The 19,845-nt window shown below is 35.3% G+C and overlaps 1 protein-coding gene across 2 annotated transcripts; it reads left to right on the top strand.

Annotated features, from left to right (window-relative positions):
- Positions 1-3,453: 3,453 nt before the first annotated feature.
- Positions 3,454-19,733, top strand: LOC123317050 (UV radiation resistance-associated protein). 2 transcript variants are annotated; one of them, XM_044903418.1, is made up of 9 exons: positions 3,454-3,621; positions 3,702-3,781; positions 3,864-4,050; positions 4,168-4,685; positions 5,315-5,483; positions 10,733-10,966; positions 11,020-11,179; positions 13,667-14,058; positions 19,003-19,733. In XM_044903418.1, exons 2-9 carry the CDS (start codon positions 3,707-3,709, stop codon positions 19,491-19,493), a joined length of 2,226 nt encoding a protein of 741 aa, XP_044759353.1. In that variant the 5' UTR covers positions 3,454-3,621; positions 3,702-3,706; the 3' UTR covers positions 19,494-19,733. The 2 variants fall into 2 exon arrangements, with proteins under 2 accessions (XP_044759353.1, XP_044759346.1); XM_044903411.1 differs by having other exon boundaries at positions 13,667-14,154.
- The last annotated feature ends 112 nt before the right edge of the window (positions 19,734-19,845 follow it).

The following is a 19,845-nucleotide window of genomic DNA, read 5'->3' as shown; positions in this document are numbered from 1 at the left end:
TACGTGACATTCCAGCACGACTATTGTTGTCCATAAAGTGAGTGAACCATCAATTAATGAACCAAATAATACAACCTTTTCTCATGACATAGCCTCATGACCGGTAGAAAACACTGAGAAAATGATTGAAAATCATATAAACCCTATAATATCGGGGATATTTCGAAAATAAAAACTGACAAATACTGAGAGAAACAGGATTTATCGAGGGCAGTTACAAGAAGCAGATTTTTACACAGTGAAAATCAATGGTTCGAAAGAAAGACGAGAATGCCTGATATTTTCAGAGACAACGAATGCTGTTTACTGTTATGTAAACAGTTATTTGTAACTGTTATGTAAATTATTTTCAAAAACTACAAAACTGGCAACTGGTTCCAGTGGCTTGAGAAATATGTTCAAAATGAACACATATCTGCAATGTGTTGATTCAGAAGACGATGCATGACTGTTGGACGCATTGACACAGAATTAATGAAACATTTAGATGCAGAGAAAAATTATTGGCGTGAAATTCTAAAAATATTGTCGATACTGTGAAACTATTGTCTTCTTTGGGTATCATTTTTCGAGCCACAGAGAAGGAGAAAAATCTAATAGGAAGGGATTGTTTGTCCTGCATTGAATAGGTACTTATCTGAATTCGGTCCGACAGCCTATTACATATATACCTTGTGCCAGCCACTCTCTCAATTTAGTGGGGAACTCAGCAGCCGAATCATGTCGAGGTGCCATACATTATTTCTGTTTCGTTTAGAATTTATATGTGTTTAATTCTCTGCCTGAACAAGACGATGGAATATTTTGCAAAACAGCTTGACTGACAAAGCTAAACATATCAAGAGAATCTGCGATACTAGATGGTCATCAAGAACTGATGCAGTTTGTGCCTTAGCTGATAGCTACAAAAATATTAGAGAGGTCCTTTTGCAATTGAGTGTTATAAATGATCACGGAAAACCTATGGCCAAAATAGAAGTGATTTTTTATTTCATCACAATTGAATAAAAAAATGTTCCATTCATTTTGTTATGGTCGTTTTTATGAATTTTTCAATTTTGTTCAGTAGTTTTGTTTTTTCCTGTAGAATAAAATAGTTCCATTGGTTTCTTTCTCTTCTATATATTTTCAATTATTCAAATATGTCCATTTATTTTTCGTATGAATTTTATCCCGACCCTTTATTTTTGTTCGTATTGAAATAAAGATATAAGTAAAAAGTAGCTCAACTCACTTCATAGACAATTGAAAAAAAATTTCTCGGTATGTATTTACATAAGATATGTCTGTGTCCTACATTGTATTCTTAGTAGGGGCCCCAGATTTGTCTTGCGCTTAGGGCCCCCAGTTATATAGGTTAATCCGCCACTGTTTCCTCGGAGAAATTATCTCGAGCGCCAGCTATTCTTTTCACTAGGAAGAATAGCAAACCTACCAGAGTAGCTGCTAGTCGGAGACAGAGTTCGCGAGCACTTTATAAAGTTTATACCAGGTACAGTGAAAAATCAAAGGTTGTTCAATAAAATGCGCCAACCAGAACTGACGAAATGGAAACTAAGGATGACCTCGCGAAGTGAAATGACTTGCTATACGGTATCGGGATGTAATTAATTATATTTCTCCAGAAATGAAAGAAACACAACCAGGGCGGATCTACTCGAGACTTTTATTCACTACCCCATGGGCTTACGCTCCATGACTGAAAAGAAGAGATTTCTATTTCAACACTTATGACGCGGGAACGCGAACAGGGGGTTGACGAGACTTCCTCTTCACTACCCCAAGGGCTTACGCTCCATGACTGATAGCGAAGGAAAAGTCAGACAGCGAAACAGGGTAAAATACGGTAAAAGATACAGTACAGCAGTGTCAAAGAAATAACCGGTGTAGGTCTAATAAAGAAACTGAACGGTATAGACGGGGACCTACCTCCTTTATTTCAAAGCACTCGCGGAAAGCGAAAATAAAAATTAATTTCCAAAAGCACTAACCCTCGCAAAACAAAATTTACTCTAAATTTGTTGAACGGCTCGTCGTAATCACAGGTAATCAAAGAAAAATCGCAGAGAAAAGATGTCGTCGAGGGGAAAATCTGCTTTTATAGGCAAATCCCCCACACGTTAAAAATCTGGAAATTCTAGAATGCGACAAGAGTAAAAAAAACGTCGTCAGCTCCGGTTTATCGCATATCAACATCAGAAAAACGTCGTAATCTTCAACGGCATGCAAAAAAAACAACGTTAACCACAGATAAACGGTTTTTACATTTACTCTGCTTATCGGAATGAATGCATTGAAGAGTTGAGAATTAAATATTTTTATAGGCGGAAATGTGACATGAAAGGAATGCACTAAAATGAATTCCAATTTTCTCAGAAAATTCGGATTCATTACACAATAATATTAATAGTACTTCAACAACGAACAATTTCATAAGCAATTTCTGCAATTTCAATACGCATCTTAATTCTTATACTGTTTTTACCTCACCTCTTTTCTCGATTCACCAAGTATTTCAAATTACCCTAAGCAATTATTCAGATAGTCAAGAACATTGTATGAGGACAACTGTCTTTATATAATCTCTCAAGTGTTTGGAAATATTGAAAACAATAAACGTAATTAATTTAGATGTCGATAATGAAATTAACAAATGTTGCGATCTGAATCGAACAAACAAACTACCACCACTCAAAGTATTAACAGAAATTCCATTTCATCGACAAATAGCCGCAGATGCTGACCATAATTTCAGTTTCAATTAACCTCTTCAGAGCAACATAACTCCTTCCTCAACGAAACTGGAATGCGCCTCCTTTCATTCGATGTCAGTAACGGAAACGGAAACCAACTAATTCAATTTCCTAATTCTCAGAGTTAAGATAGCCGCTTAAAATCCCAGATTGTAAATATCGTATATTATACGATATACTTGTGCAAGGAAAAAGCGCGAAAAGGTTCGAATCATGGCAGTAACCGAGATGACCTGGATCAATAAAAAAAATAATGTTTTTTATTGATCTGAGGATCACGCCTTCAACAGTAAGGCAGGTGGCAAAGAGTGGATGCTGACCATGGTTTCGTCTCATTACTCTCATTTGACCACGTTAGAGCAGCATATTTGTCTACCATTTTCAGTCTGTGTTATGAAGGGGTAGAATATTTCATCAGATGTAGTGCCGGCACTGTTGAAAATATACTTCGTCATTTTATACCGATGCGTCGAAAATCGGCTCTTAATTTTTTTTGTTTTTTGCATTGACCCCCTGCTAGACCTGAGGGGCCCAGCTCTAACAAGTTAATTTTTGCCCCTATTTTCTCCACTTGTTCCGCCCCTGCATGCGCTTGATTGATTGATTCAGCCTGTGTCTGTGTTCCATTATTTTTATGATATTAGTGTTCTGTGATTATTATTATTATTAGGTCTATGGTCGAGACAAAGACAAACTTGACAAACTTCAAATTACGGATTGATATTTTGGATTTTGGATGAGTAGTCTTGAATAACATCAGAGGATATTATTTCCTATATCAGCTTGCAATGATATTAGATTTCGTTCGAGAAAACGCTGAAGTTTCATGAGATCAGGCTTCGATGAGAATGTGAATCATTTTCATAAAGTACGCAAATATTGTTGATATTTTTCAGATTTATTAGGGAGATAAAAGTTGTTTTTATTTTTTTCTTTACACTTTTGTAGATGTCATGAATTTTTCTTCGAACGAGATAATTTTAGAAGCACAAAGAGGACGGCAATGGAGCCCTTTAATTACCCAACAGGTAAATGAATATGATATGTGGTTATCATTCTCTCATAATCTACAGTGAATGCAGATCTTCAAAGTGATATTTCTTTTTGCAGCTACGGTTGAGGCATATAAATCAAGTGTGGTGCTTGAATTTGAAATGCGAAAGAAATAAGTTACTAAAATTCTATTTCACCTTACATTTAACTACTATGAGTGCCCCCTTTTATACCAGTGACAAAACTTGTGGGCCTCATCCAAAATGGCAAGATTTAATTTTGAACAACTACCCAACAACAACAGGTAGTCATAGTTCATATATTACATAAGAATACCTCTTGATATCGAAGAGGATTGAAGATTGCGGACATGAAATAGTAATTAGAAAATGGTGAAGGTTTATCATTGATTTCTTTTCAGCTGTTGTTTTACGTATATGGCAGCATGAAGAAAACAATAGTGATTGTGACAAAATGATACTTGTTTGGGGTCTCCATCTGTCTGGAATGGTTTATCTTGGGAACAAAATAGTAGATGTTCAACCTTCATTATTTAATCATAATACTGTGATATTTTGTATGTTTGGAGGTTTCTTTACTAGTGTTAATTGTATCAGGAACGATATACACCAATTACCTGATTCTCTCAGTCAACATTTGAATGTAATAGATTTTCCTACAAATAGAATAGTCTACAAAAGAATAACTACTCTATATAACCCAAACAATGTTAAGAGAAGTTATAATGTGGATAAATTGAAAAAATTGCATTATAAAGAGGTAACAATTAAAAATAAAACAATAGATGTTCAACAGTTGAAAGAGAAAATAACAAAACTAGATGTTTCATTGCAAAAACATGATCAACAAGTGCCATTGATGAAAACAAAAAGTACATCACAATTACTTACAATGGATCATCTGAATAGAATGTTAGATGTAAGTCTTCATAATGATAACTGAAAATGATTAATACTGTGATTTATCCATTTATTTTACATGTAACAAATCATATGAACTATAATTCTTTAGTAAATTGTGTATGCCTTCTGGGATTAGAGGGAGCATTGAAGAAAGTATCTGCTTTTGATTGATGATACTTAAATTGGCTACTTGTTTGGGTTTTTCTCAAATGTTGTTGTAGGGCTTTTTATTGTTCATTCTTCATTTACGTCAGGCCCTAAATTTTTTAATTGATTTTGTTCCAGATATTGGGAGTGAAAACCCTAAAAAGTTTCAGAAAATGCAGAATCCTCCCAGATTGAATTTCAATCGATAACTCCTAAACAGGGTTTCACTGGGTGTGCCCATTCCTTTTAAAAGTATTCTCAAGGATTTATGACTTACGGTTATACCAGAAATGGTATTTCATATGAAATACCTCCCATATTATCACATAATAATCTCTGTGAATATTTTAGAAAGAAAGGGTTCATCTTTGTACAAATTTTCAAACAAATATATTTTATCATAGTTTCTTCTGAAGGCACTGCCTGTGGGACGCACTGTATATTTAGATAAGGCTGTCCAAGTAAATGTTCAATTTAATAACTTCTTATTTTCAACAGGAAAAACCAACTCCCTTTCAGAAGCAAGAGATGTTCAGGATGAAAGTAGAAATTGAAAGTGCTAAATCTAAAACTAAATTAGCTGGACAGTGCTTGGAGCAGAAGTGGGCTACCATTAAGCAATTAAGAAAGAGCTATTCTGAATTGATGGAAAGTAATACTGAAAAAGGTATCGTTATCAAAATTAATTGATTAATTGGATATTCACAAAATGTCTTCACTAGGCGTAATTAAACCATCTGTATTAATGTTGATGATGTTATTCGACTGATCTTTCTATTATATGGTCAGTTTTGAAACTATACCAACCCGATAGTAGTCAACAGAGAAATATACAGGGTGATTCATTGGGAATACGCATACAGTCAGGGTAGATAGAGGACATCAAGGTGTTTCTAAATAACCTTCATTTTATAGATCTTTCTTTCTTTATTATCAAGATACAGGGTAATTTATTGATTTTCCCCATTTTTTCAATAAATCATAATTAATGAACCACCTTACAAATTTTGATATTTAACACGTTGACTATCCCCATTTTAGTTTTTTTTTCACCCCCCACGTCCAACACATTTATCCAAAGAGAAGGGTCACTTTTGAGTGATGAAATATATATTCTATGAAAAAATTAATTCTGCAGCCATTTAAGGAAGTGTTCTTGTTCAAAATCTTCAAGTCCAATGGAAGGCTTGATGCTGAGGTTTCTTGAATCATGTATGATTAATTATGATTGAGGTTATCAATACATATTTCTACAAGACGTTCAGCCCATATGAACCGACCACACTGCAGCGTTCATGAAAAGTAACCATATTTATCTTGAAGGTTAAATGAATCAATGAATCACATACGACTCATGGACTCCTGGCGAAAATCTTTATGTATCATATGTGATTCATGGGACAGTCAACGTGTTAATATTTATTTTGTACATTCTCTGTCCATGTATTTTTCCCTGTTAGGCCTCAAAAAAAATGAGAAGGTTTCGAGTCGAAACAATACCCTGTATATAAATGTTTTGAAATTTTATTTACAAATTTGAAAAGACTGGAAAGGAATGAGTAAAACTAAACAAATTTGATGTTTCACTTTTTTACTTGAGTAAAATCTAGACTTTTTGGTACCTAATGAAGAAACAGAAAATTTAATATCAAACAAATTGTTCTCTCCAAATTGGTCTTCAACATTTTAGCTTTCCCACACTAAAATACCCCTTGTATTCATTGATATTCGCCTTTTTAGTGTGCAAAACCACCACCCATTTAATTTAGAGCTGTGTTTGAGCTTCTGATAAAATCCATATTTGTAATTTGCAGTATGGAATGATAACTTTATAATGTCAGGAATAATAAACTTCGTAACAAATTCAACTGTGTCAAAAGAGATGAACAGAGGTACTCTAATCTCAAATATGTCAGCCAGTATGCGATTTCCTGTAATCCGCATCAAGACCTTTCTCACGTGTTCTTAACGCTATATATACTTAAAATTGTCAGCAAACTTTTCCTCACAGAATGAGGTACAACTTTCGGTGCATCTTTTTTATATTTCAACTTTTTCGGAGGTCAAAATTTCATTTTCACAATTTATCTGTTGGTAAGAAAGTGTAGTCTATAATAATAATAATAATAATTCCATACCTCACGAATGGCTTGTGACTATCTTGAACATTTACAAGGTGGATCCTAATATTGTTAAGTTCCTGAAAAACGCCATGTCAACCTGGCGTACTAGTCTTCAAATGAAAGCAGCAGATGGCTCCATTACAACAGGACCTATTCCAATAAGACGCGGAATTTTCCAAGTTGATTCGCTGAGCCCTCTGTGGTTCTGCATGGCCCTGAATCCCTTGTCTCATAGATTGAACTCTACGGACTACGGATTTGCCATCAAAAGCGGCAGTAGAACTATGATGAAACTGAATCATCTCCTTTACATGGACGATTTGAAACTCTTCGCATCTACCAAGAGGCAAATGCAACTGATGCTGAAAATGGTGGAAGGATTCTCGGACGACATGAAAATGAAGTTTGGACTAGAAAAATGTCGACTGCTGAACACAACGAGAGGGAAAATAGAAGATGGTACGTTCAAACTCAAGGAAGGTGCAGAAATTGAAGCATTAAAGGAAGGAGACACATACAAGTATCTGGGCATAAAACAGGCAAGAAAAATCAATCAGAGCCAGATGAAGAAAGAACTAACGGAGGAGTTCACCCGAAGATTGAGAAGGATAATGAGAACTGGCCTTAACAGCAAGCATCTGATAAAAGCTATCAATACCTACGCTTGCTCGGCGCTGAGCTACTCATTCGGTATCATCTCTTGGACCACCACCGATTTAGCAGCCTTACAGAGAAAAATAAGGACGATGCTGACTAAACACAATAAACATCACCCCAAAAGTTCAATAGAACGGACCGAGCTGCCACGACATCTTGGGGGTAGAGGAATTGTTGATTTGTCCAACCGTATGACCCAGGAAATTGAAGGACTTCGAAAATATTTCCTGAGCAAGGCTACTTCATCAGAACTCCATCAAGTAGTTTGTGTTGCTGATACTTCCATACCGTTAAAGCTACAGCAGGACCGTCGAACACTCTGCAGAAAGTAAAAACTGATTGGCAAACCTTTGCATGGGAGGCACCAGAACGAGGTCAACCATGATTACGTCGACATATCTGCGTCGAACTACTGGTTGACTTCCGGAAGGTTGTTTCCTGAGACAGAGGGCTTCATGCTCGCCATCCAGGATCAGGTGATTCCAACAAGGAACTACATGAAATATATCGCCAAGGATGCCTCAGTGGCGGATGAAAGCTGTCGTTATGGCTGTGCGACACATGAAACTATCCAGCACATCACCGGGAGTTCTCAGAAGTTCGCGGGCACGGAGTACAAAAATAGACATGATGCCGTTGCCAAGATTCTTCACCAAGAATTGGCACTAAAACACCAACTTCTAAGTTCGGAAAAGGTTCCTTATTACAATAACCATCCGGATGCTATATTGGAAAATGAACACATTCATCGATGTGGCGATTCCAAATAATAACAATCTTCTAGATAGGCACACTGAAAAAATTTCAAAGTACAGAGATCTTGAGAAGCAAACCAGGAGACAGTGGAAGCTGAAAGATGTCAAGACCATCCCTATTGTCATATCATCTATAGGCCTTATACCGAAGAAACTACTAGAGAACTTGAGGAAACTTCAGCTGGACGAAAATATCTATAGAGTCATGCAGAAGGCGGTACTGCTGGGAACGGCTAGAACTGTACGCAAGTACATGGGAAATTCAGAGGAACACCGTCTGCTCCGACAGGAAGTGCGGGTGGAGCAGGAATCCAACCTACAGCAGGGAGCCGAGGAGCGACCCGAACCCGACCACAACCACGAGCCCGAAAACCTGGAAAGGGCTCCAACAGAGGTTAATCCTTTTGATATCTGAGATATCTGGGATAAGTGAATTTTCCTCTGGAGAGGAGTGTGGAAGCCGCAAGGCTAAAGTCATAATAATAAACTACTTGTGGTTGTACGATAACTTTCTATATTTTTTGTGCTATGTTTGTGCTGCTTTGTGGCGTTGAAAATATTTTTTTTACCTATTCGGTTCTCAAGATATTTCACGAAATGTATAAAATAAGCCAGCCCAGCTCTTCTGAATAAGTGTATTTATAAAAATGATATAGACTTTATACAGTGTGGTTCAACGAAAACTTAACACCTCGATTTTCCGGCTTCAAAATGAAAATGTGGAAAATCGTTCAGACAAAATTTATAATCGCTTTGACACACTTGTAACGTTCTTGAAAATTCACGATAGACAGCTAAATCCTAAACATGGTACGTTAACTTTTTTGGACAAAAACGTAATACTTTTTTTGGATAGAAAGTAACAACATGACTACTAAATACCTTTGAAATGTGTCGGATACGAATAATATTCTAAAGATATTTTATGGTCCGATAGTACTCGATACGATCTTCAAAATTAATTATCGCAATACCCGTCATCCCTATTCAAAATCAATTTACGGGAATGAAATAAAAAAAACGGAAAAGTTGTTCCATTGACGGGTCCGAGCGTTTCATTTTAAAGTCGGAAAATCGAGGTGTTAAGTTTCCGTTGGACCACTCGGTTTATATATGTACCATGTTGTGCCGTTGAAAAAATTTTTCCTAATGGAAATAGATGAAAAAAATTGTGTCACCCTAGTGCTAACTTTTGTTTAAAATTGTCACGAAAATCCTTCTCATATTTCGAAAAATTTATACGTAATGTAATTCGTGTACGAATAGTTAATATCATCCTTATGAACGATCCTTCACGTCTGTTGCAATACAATCTGAAAGCTTATTTCACCATTAGTGAAACCCGCTTCAGATGATTACGTTGCGGTCCTCAACGGTCTGATCCTCGAGCATGTTGTAAGGTTTACTCGTAGAGTATGTTCACTGCTTTACAAGCAATCTACTGATTTTTTTTTACAATTTTCATCATTTGAAGGAAGCTTTTGCCGCAAATCGTCACAATTGTGGAACAAAAAATAGAAGTGCTGGTCTACATTTTTTCTCAGTTTTAAATTTTTCAGGAAATAATAGATACTCTCATTAGGTAATGACATAACTCAGTAGTAAAGAACAGTATTTCAGCTGTTAAAACCAATTTTTTCGAAAAGTGATGGGCATTTTTTTTTACTGACAAAATACCAATTTCAATAACTCGACTTTTTCAAATGCAACACCCAGCATTCTATTTCACCATTGCATGAAATTTTCTGTGAGATTTTCGTCACTATAAGGTTTGTGAGGTCTACTTTGAGAAGTTTGCGAAATATGTTGCAAAATGAGAAATTCGAATGGTGTTCGGGAAATCTAGTAGGCCGCTGTCATAACAATTTTACACATCTTCAAAATTATGAAGAGAAAATGTTTTTGAAATTGTAATATAGGAACAAAAGTACATCACAAGAAAACCATTCTAGTAATCTTTACAATAAACAGGTGGTGGTGGTGATAGTTAACCATGTGAGAAAATTTTTTTTGGAAAGGCTACTTATAAATGCTCAAACAGGCCGCCGTCATGTTCCTTCATAATTTCGTAGATGTTTCAAATTTACCAATTTGCCTCAAAAACCATCCACATATCTTATTCTGCAACAATTTTGAGTTTTTATGAAATTTAACACTTTCAAAGATTGTATTTTTGTTACTGTGAATACATCATTTCATCATTATTCTGACCTGAAAAACTCTGTTTATATACATATTTTAAATGGCTTTTCTGGAAAGAAAACACATATTAAATGAATATCCTGGACGAGCACTTTATTATGAAGTCATAGTTTGTTTTTATAGATGGCTTCTGAAAGGTTAAAGATGGGGAAGCTTTTACTATTGTCACCATTTTTCAGAGTCTGAACTAATGGAAAAATTTCGTATTCTGAGCAAGGAGAAAGAAAAATTGAAGGAATATCATAAATTAGTTAAACAACATCAGGAGCTATTAATTCACAAAAAATCTCAGTTGTCTCAACGAAAGCGTCAACTTTTACAACAGCTATTATGGATTTATCCCATAGAAGAAGTATCTGACAAAAAATATACGATAAATGGCATGCACCTACCCAACTCAGATCTCTTGTCAGGTTGGTACTATGTGCTTTGGTCTTGAAAAACATTGTTTACCTTCTCTTTCTAGACATTACTGATGACGGGGTGTCGGTAGCTCTGGGATACGTAACCCATATTTTGATGATGTGTTCGAAATTCTTACAAGTACCTCTGAGGTATCCAATGACTCATGTCGGCTCACGATCAACAGTGATAGATGAAACATCACCTGATTTGCCAGAAAAAGAGTAAGTTTGATAAAGAATTGACCACATCAAGTTGCAATTTCAATAGTTGAATACTTGATATCTGTTGAAATGAAGGAAATTGTGTTGAAAACATTCTGTGATGAATTTTGAATATGTTACATAAAGAATAGGGATGATTATTTCTTTTTTCATTCAAAATGAAGACATAAATTTCCTTATGGCTCTATGTTGAGAGTGTCCTTCTGAATGTGCTGAAAGGACTTCAGAGGTGAAATTTTTTATTCGTTTTTGAAATCAGACAGTTGGAAAAAATTGAAATAGTTTTTATATAAGTATACTTATATTTATACAAAATTGTTTTTGAATATACTGTTTGTCTCAGTGAAGTAGTAGGAACCAAATATATGTTTTTTCTTATGGAACCCTCAGTATTTCACTGCAAATTCAGAAAGCATGGCGGAAATAAGACTGAGTTTATTTGATATCTGATGTGCTTAATTGCATATCAAACTTCTTGTAAGTTTGAGGGTCTCAGAAAAAACTCGAATAATAAATTCGAATGGAATGAACTTGGTGAAATGAGTTTCTGTTTGTGAATACTACCCAGTATATTCAAAAACAATTTCAGAATGAAGCTCTAATTGACCTAAATGAATATGCGTTGAAAAAAATATGACTGCAGAAGCGTAATCTAAATACACTTCAGCGGTGGAACTTGCTGTATGTAGCTATCTTCAGTCTGAGAGTTAGGAAATTGAATTGGGTTAGCTGAGTTGGTCCTCGTTTCTCTGTTAGATGTTGCTAGGGTGTATTTATACATGTACATATTTATGCATACAGGGTGAGTCTTTGACTCGTACAAATATTTCAACAGTAGATTCTTGAGGTAAAAGGAAACACATTTCCAATACCATTTTTTTAATGTTTATAAGACATTTGGGCTGCACATCGCCAGGCTTGTTAATTGCTGTTTTCATCGCTTTGTGTTTTGCCTCCAAAAGAGGTGCGATATGAGTTTTGCTGTCGGCGAACCAGTCTGGGGATTTTCGGGAGCGTTCTGTGCCCAGTATTTCTTTCGCTGTATTTGTAAGAAATGACTTGCGGAGCCAATGACTCTCAATGTCGTCGTGATAATCCGGTGGTGTTAAGCTATCTTTGACGGCAGCTGTGAATCTTTATTTTGTAGAGGGGTTTTGTAGTTAGGCGCTCTCTTAGTTACTTTGATGTTTTGGGAGCATTCAGATCTGCTCTGGGTGTAGTGACCAACACATCTTTGAGATCTTTTCTTCTCACGATTGAATTGGGTCTCGCAATTAAAAAGCTGTTCGTTATACATAGATTGTGTTCAGCACAAAGAGCCAGTAAACGTTTTCCGTTCGAATTGATGTTGTCTCTGCCGTGTTTCCCTATTATTCCTGGCCACAGTTGTGAGTCTTGACATCTACCCACTCTGGCGTTGAAGTTTCCAAGGAGAATAATTCGTACCCGTTTTGGGATTTTAGTTTGGCGACCAGATCGTTTCTAATTGCAAAGCCTATGCCATGTTGTCTGATTTCGCCTTCCGACAAGCACTTCCAGAAAAAAGTATACGCTTGTTTTATCAAGCTACCTTCGTCCGAAAGGCGTGTCTCGCTTAAGGCAACTATTGCAATGGATATTGGTAACGCTTTCAATGCAACTTTCATTGCGGTTTCGACTAGATTATATTGTAGCACAGGTATCCTGAGACGACAAGGTCTGAGACGTAACTTAAGCAACGCAGAGAACCATTTCCTGCTCAAGTGAAATCAATATCAAGGCTAGGTGATTGTGGGAAACAGAGTTATACCGCTCATGTTCGGTCGCCAGAGCCTCGTTCGTAAGAACAGGGTGCACCGCGAGTAGGTGAGGTTGGCATTTGAGAGGAGAGGCTATAAGACGCATCCTTCCCCCTTACACCCCTTATCATTAGATAGCGTCCAACTTAGTTTCAGGAGTTGGGTACTTTGAATTTTGGTATTTTTATGGTACATTATGGTCATAATGAAAAAATCGGAAGACGTGGATGATATCTTGTGTTCGAAAAAGATTCATCAAATGAATAAAAAACTATATTCCGAAATTCATTTCATTCGATAAAACCGTTTGTGGGATAAAGCTAAAAATGTCATTTTTTTATGGTTTTACAACAGCCTGTATCTTTTAAACCGAGCCGATTCTGAAAAATGGTAAAAGAAAAAATGGTTTCTTCTGACCTCAAGAATCTACTGTTAAAATATTTAGTCAAAGTCAAAGACTCACTCTGCATATGCGCTACTGACATCGAATAAACGAGGCGTTGATCCATTCCATTTTCGGGTATGAGTTGTGTTGCTCTGACGAGGTCCAATGAGACCGAAACCATGATCAAAATCTACTACATTCCACATCGACTCCTGTCGGGATTCTCAGAATTTCTAAAATATCTTTCCGACAAATTTTTTGACGTCAATTTGATATGAATTGATGTAAATCATGTCTGACTTACCGTGTTTTATTTTATTCCAGATTCCCTCTCTACACTAAAGGAAAGGATCGCATGCAGTTTACGTATGGTGTTTTCTTATTGAACAAAAACATTGCTCAGCTAAGATGGTTATACAATATGCATACACAGGACTTAAAACTAACACTACCTAATCTTCTGAATTTCCTTCAAGGCTATAAAGAGTCCAAGCAAGAAAGGTTTATGGTTTCTCTTCCAGATATTACAAACAATAGTGAAAATATCAATTCCCAAAATATACTATCTGCAGTCCAGAAACTACCGCCTCTATGTTCGTTCAATGAATGGAGTTCAATAAACGATAAGAAAATAGAATGTCCTATTTCTCCTGAAGCAAGGAGGGTGAAATGCAGATCGGATAATGGTGATATGAAGAGTAGTCATTTATATAAGGGTGATTATTTAACTCTTTCGGAATTATTGATAAATAAACAAATTACCAATGAATCTGTCACAAGTTATTTGTCACGGGATAATGGTGGTACATGTGGTGAGTAGTTGTTGGGATTAACATGGATACAATTTTCCTAGTTTATGTATAATTGTTGACATATTCAACATAACCCACTTATGACATAATTGCAAGGCTCAAAAATTGATAAGGATCATGTATAACCTTCCCCTTATTCGTGTCTCTTGTTTAGTTATATGGATCATCTTGTGTTCTTTCAGTAAAAACTGGGATATTATTTTTTTACTTTATCAAGTTCTTGCCCTCTGGAATCGATTGATTGTGGCACAAAAAACCATTTGGTCCCAAACCTGTTTCGTTCTCGTTTGATCGCATAAAGTTCGATATTAATTGACGATCATTTACTGATCTCTTTTTGTCCGTTTGAGCATCTCGCTCGAGCACAGACGCTTTCATTTCGAGTTGGGCGTGAAGCTCGCGATCATCTCGCTCACCTTTCCCTGCCCCCTCTTGAATCAACCCAAAGTCAGGTGTACGGCATATGCGTGAAGTCCCGGAAGCACGTAAACTAACAGATTTGGTGTCATTTTACATATGCCGTCAAATATTGGAAAACTAGTATTGTGGAAATATGTGGATTAATACTTCTAAAGGCCTCAATATACCTTATGAACCACCCCAGATTTTCCTCATTGATTTTTTCTTCTATTCAACTAATTTGAATGTAATCTTCAACAGAGCTCAACGAATAATTGAAGTTCCAATTTGTTAATTTTTGAATAATGAATCAGTATTGCATGAAAAAAGAATGGAAATAGTTCGAAGTAAACTTAAAATTTTTCTCATGCATATAAATCGTTTTTAGAGATCAAGCGAATGAATAAACAGAGCGGGCGTAGTAAACGCAAAAAATGTCCGAAAGAAATGTAAGAAGATGAATATTTTGGTATGTTGTTAGGACATTTTTGAATATTATTGTACCAATTTTGCAACTTAGAAATCCCCTGGGAAAATTTTTCATATTACTATTTTTCGAACTTATTGAAAAAAATCACCAATTTCTGAAAGTATTCAGGACAGTTTATGGTTCCCACGACTGCTTTTCGAGGACGTTCCATACGTATATGGATGGGCATTATTTTGAACAGTCGCACAGAGTTGATTGTTTTCTGAACGCCACTATGACCAGTCAAGGGTATCACCAGAGACAAACTGTCTCTGATATCACGATATGATAATTGAACAATAATCTTTCCACTTGCAGCAGCTATTGGTCAAAATTTCATTTTAATTGACTATAATGCCCGAACTTTCCGTAGTCGCTTGGACAATGCAGCTCTGAAAGCTTATGCTAGAAGAATCGACTGGCCAGCTCGCTGTCCAGACCTGAATTGCATCGAGCATGTCTGGGCAGAAACCGATTAACAATCTGGAGCTACTTTCTAACGCTTTGCTGGATATTTGGATATATTTGTCCCAAAATTTCATGAATTGTCTTATCGATAGTATGCCTCAAAGAGTAGAGCGCTCGAGTACAGCTCGTGGGGAACCAACCAAGTACCAGTTTTACCGAGACTTCTAATTTTCACTTCATTTAATTTTTTTCTCTGTTATTCAAACCTAGAATTTTTCTATTTATAGAAAAATTCATAGGAACCTTTCATTATTTTCTGACGAAAAACCAGAATATCAACTAAATTTGTTTTGCTATCTGATCAAAGTAAAATTTTGAAGCGAAGATACCTGAACTAAAATCATGGAAGGTCAGTGATTCCTATCAATTTTTGCGCAGTGCTTTTTGAATGGAATATTGGAATTAATTTATTGCCGTTTCACTTCATTCAGGCTAATACATTCTGTGTGTGAAGTTGGCCAAGCACCAACAATTGATAACAAAAATTTAGTCATCGACTAACCATCCGTTCATCCAACTAGTGTTCCTTAAGTTTAATTACCGAGGGGTTCCACTTTACATCGGCCTCCTCTGAAAGTTCTCGTTTTCGACTTGAACGGTTTAGCACTTCCAGGTTTTTCGTGAAATTTTCAACGTCACACCTGTAGAACAATTTTTCGCACGCTTATATTTTCATTAACTTTTTTCGATTTCGTTATTTCTCGGGGAATTTTCATGAAAATTTTTGGGTCAGCAAAAATTCAGCAAAGATATTTTCTATTTTCCGGAAAATTTGAGGGATTTCGCAAAAGGGTCGGCACAACTCAGTACGTGAATAGCACAATACAAGGTGGTCCAGATCGTAACCAAGAAATTTTAACCACGTATTCTACATCAAAAATAAGCCCTAGTTTGTCATATACACATATGTCGAGAAATGTTTCCTCTCCGAGATACGGGGTGTTAAAATTATAGAAAAAAATGTTTTTTATTAATAACTTTCTCACTGCTTGAAATTTTTTTATGAAATTTGAGAAATAGGTTTTGAGCGTCAAGGAGCACTTTTTGCATAATATCATTTCTTTTTTATTCTACCAGTGGCGTCCGTACTGCAGCGAGACTGAATATTTTCAGATAAAAAATTGATACGCCACTGGTTTTTCCGACTTTTTGCTGTACGAGGTACCGTTTCCGGTTAAAAAAATAAAACACATTCTCATGCATGAAGAAATCGCCAAAATTTGATATAGCAAAAATAGTCTTATTATTATTATGTACCTACCATATCAAATTTTGGCAATTTCTTCATGCATGAGAATGCGTTTTATTTTTTTTAACCGGAAACGGTGCCTCGTACTGCAAAAAGTCATGAGATCGAATTTGCTCCAAATTAAATAAGGATTTAAAAAATAATTTTTATTGTCGGAAAAACCAGTGGCGTATCATTTTTTATCTGAAAACATTCAGTCTCGCTGCAGTACGGACGCCACTGGTAGAATAAAAAAGAAATGATATTATGCAAAAAGTGCTCCTTGACGCTCAAAACCTATTTCTCAAATTTCATAAAAATATTTCAAGCAGTGTGTTATTAATAAAAAACATTTTTTTTCTATAATCTTAACAACCCGTATCTCGGAGAGGAAACATTTCTCGACATATGTTTGTATGACAAACTAGGGCTTATTTTTGATGTAGAATACGTGGTTAAAATTTCTTGGTTACGATCTGGACCACCCTGTATAGATATGCCAGCTGATTTAATTCATTTTGTGGAATATCTTGAGAACTGGCACAGAGAATCACAAACCTAGCTCAGTTCAGCAAAAAAATTACCGAAAGGTGATGAGCCAACTTCACAGACATCAAAACATCTATGCTTAAACAGAACACTAAACTTTCATGGTATGGGGACGTTGAGATATCATACACGATTCTGATATGAAACACTTGCTTCATGATCCATATCATTTAGTAAATAAATATAAATCTATTTTTGTAACTAATTCTTAGCCGATACAGACATACTTCTGTTCCCAATCTTTGATATTTGTACAGAATATTCCACCATAAACTGGACAAACGTATATTGGGTGAGCCATTCTGATCCACTGAAATAACTCCTTGGGCCTAGATCAAAAAATGATTTGAATGAAATTTTCTCAGTCTTCAGGGGACGTCGAATACAGACATTCAATTTAACCTTGGAGTTTGATTTCAAGATCAAGTAGATTTTTTATAGGAAATATACATTTTTCTTTGCAGATTATTGATTCTCATGAAAAAAGTCTGTTTCGTTTTCTCATAAAATTGATTTTTCTGGAAATATGAAGTGTTTCATGCTCAACATAGTCATGATGAAGTACTTAAAAGATATTTTCCATAGAATCATTTGTTTGTGTATTCCATATAAACATATAAAAAAAAACTTGTTTGCTTTCTGAATCTTTTCCTGCCGCACACATTGCGATAATAAAATCTCAGGGCATGCTGAATTTTGAAATTGTTACCATTGTTGTTGTTACCATTACATAATTGTGAATTCAAGATTGTGCGTAATTTCAAACAATTTTCCTAAGTATTATTTCTTCTTATTCATTTATTTCTCCTCATGATTTTTTCTCGTTAATTGATCGATAAAATGCCGGGTTACCCGAGAAGTGAAATATTAGATGTTTTATTGATATTAGGAAAGTGCAGAAGAAATTATTGTGCTGCAGAAGGATTTTATCTAATTCAGTTTCCAAATAGAGCTCATCACCCAAGAGATGCAGTAATCGCCCTAATCGACTATATAAGTATGTTGGTCCAGTTTATGGACTGTATTCTGCAAAAATTGAATGGACTTATATGAAGTGTGGCACAATAATGACGCACATGTATGTTTCAAACATCCACTTACTTTTAACAAATGATGAATTTTAAAATATAGAATACTAACCACAATAAAATGTCCATTCTATGTTGTGTAGCATATCAAAAAATTAATACAATTTAAAAACAATATTAAATTCATTAAGACAATGCTAAAAAATTGAAGTGGATACTTTGCATACATGTAATAATATATAAATGAAAATAAAAATATTACGATTCTGATGTGTTCCGTTAGATATTTCTACTTTTATCTACTGTTGGTGTATAGCGTGACCATAATTTATGTCTAATCATTATGACATTACTAAATCACTTGTGATATATGAGGCATTATTCAATAGTCTATCAACTTGATGGTCACAACCACAGACAGAGGTTCTGAACATAGAGATATTGCTATTTGGCAATATCGTTAATCTTACTTGGTGAAAGTCATCCGTGTGAATAATAGTCATCATAATAATATGCTTGTTGAGTATATATACTTAATATACTATAAATGCATGATGACTTATGATGGGCCTCGCCTTCTCTATTCATTTCTCTGTCTTATATTCATTCTTTCTAAATGTTCACTGACAAAATTCAAATGCTTTCATCTATTCTCTTCCTGTTTGTAATTTATTATTATAATTATAATTGGTATTTTTTTCTGATAGGGCCAAGCCATCCACCAACTGAAGAAAGTACAAGAAACATTTCAAATAATCAACTCAACTGTGATATAAGTTCGAATAAGGATAGTAATAACAAAAAAGTAGACTGTTTACAACATAGTGAATCTGTGGAAGAAGGGACAGACCTGTTGAACCCCAAATCATCATTAAGTGATTTAGTGGTAGATACAAATGGTGCTGGTTCTGGAAATTTGGAACCTAAGTTATTGCATTGTGACAGAACAGGAGTTTTCATTAGCAATAGTAAAAATGATTCTTCTGGAAAAGCTAATTTAATTTGCAAAGACCAAGAGGAGTTCTTGCAGAACTGGCTGAGGACAGGGCCTGCCTTAGTTTGTTCTGATAAAAATCTCTATCCTGATGAATATTTAGGTTCCACTTCCTCAGTTCAAAGTGCCGAGAGTCCTTTAACAGCTCGTACGGATGCTTTAGTTTCCAATAAGTCATTCAATTTGGTTAAACCAAAATATTGACCTATTTTAATTACAACGAAGTATTATAGCTTGAATAATTTTTATTCTTTATTGTGATTTTTCCATTATTTCATTGTTTCTTATATAAATAATTCCTATAAGCTTTAAGTAACTTTCTCAATCATTAAATTTTGATGTTATTGGTAAAATATTCGTTTCTGATGAGGCTTCATTGAGAGTGAGTATTGCAATGTAAAGATAGGATGCTAAGGAATATATGATGAAATGATTGAGTGTTAATTGAATTTTATGATTTCTTGTAAAAGTAATTGAAGAGAATAGGTTGTTCAAAAATAATGCCAAGTCAGGTGCTTTTGCGCGTTCGTTCATATTCATAACCAAAGAGGTCACC

The sequence above is a fragment of the Coccinella septempunctata genome, chromosome 1 (assembly GCF_907165205.1).
Source record: "Coccinella septempunctata chromosome 1, icCocSept1.1, whole genome shotgun sequence".
In the NCBI taxonomy this organism is placed as follows: domain Eukaryota; kingdom Metazoa; phylum Arthropoda; class Insecta; order Coleoptera; family Coccinellidae; genus Coccinella; species Coccinella septempunctata.
The sequence above is the reverse complement of the archived record's forward strand: the minus strand, read 5'-3'. Positions and strand labels throughout refer to the sequence as shown.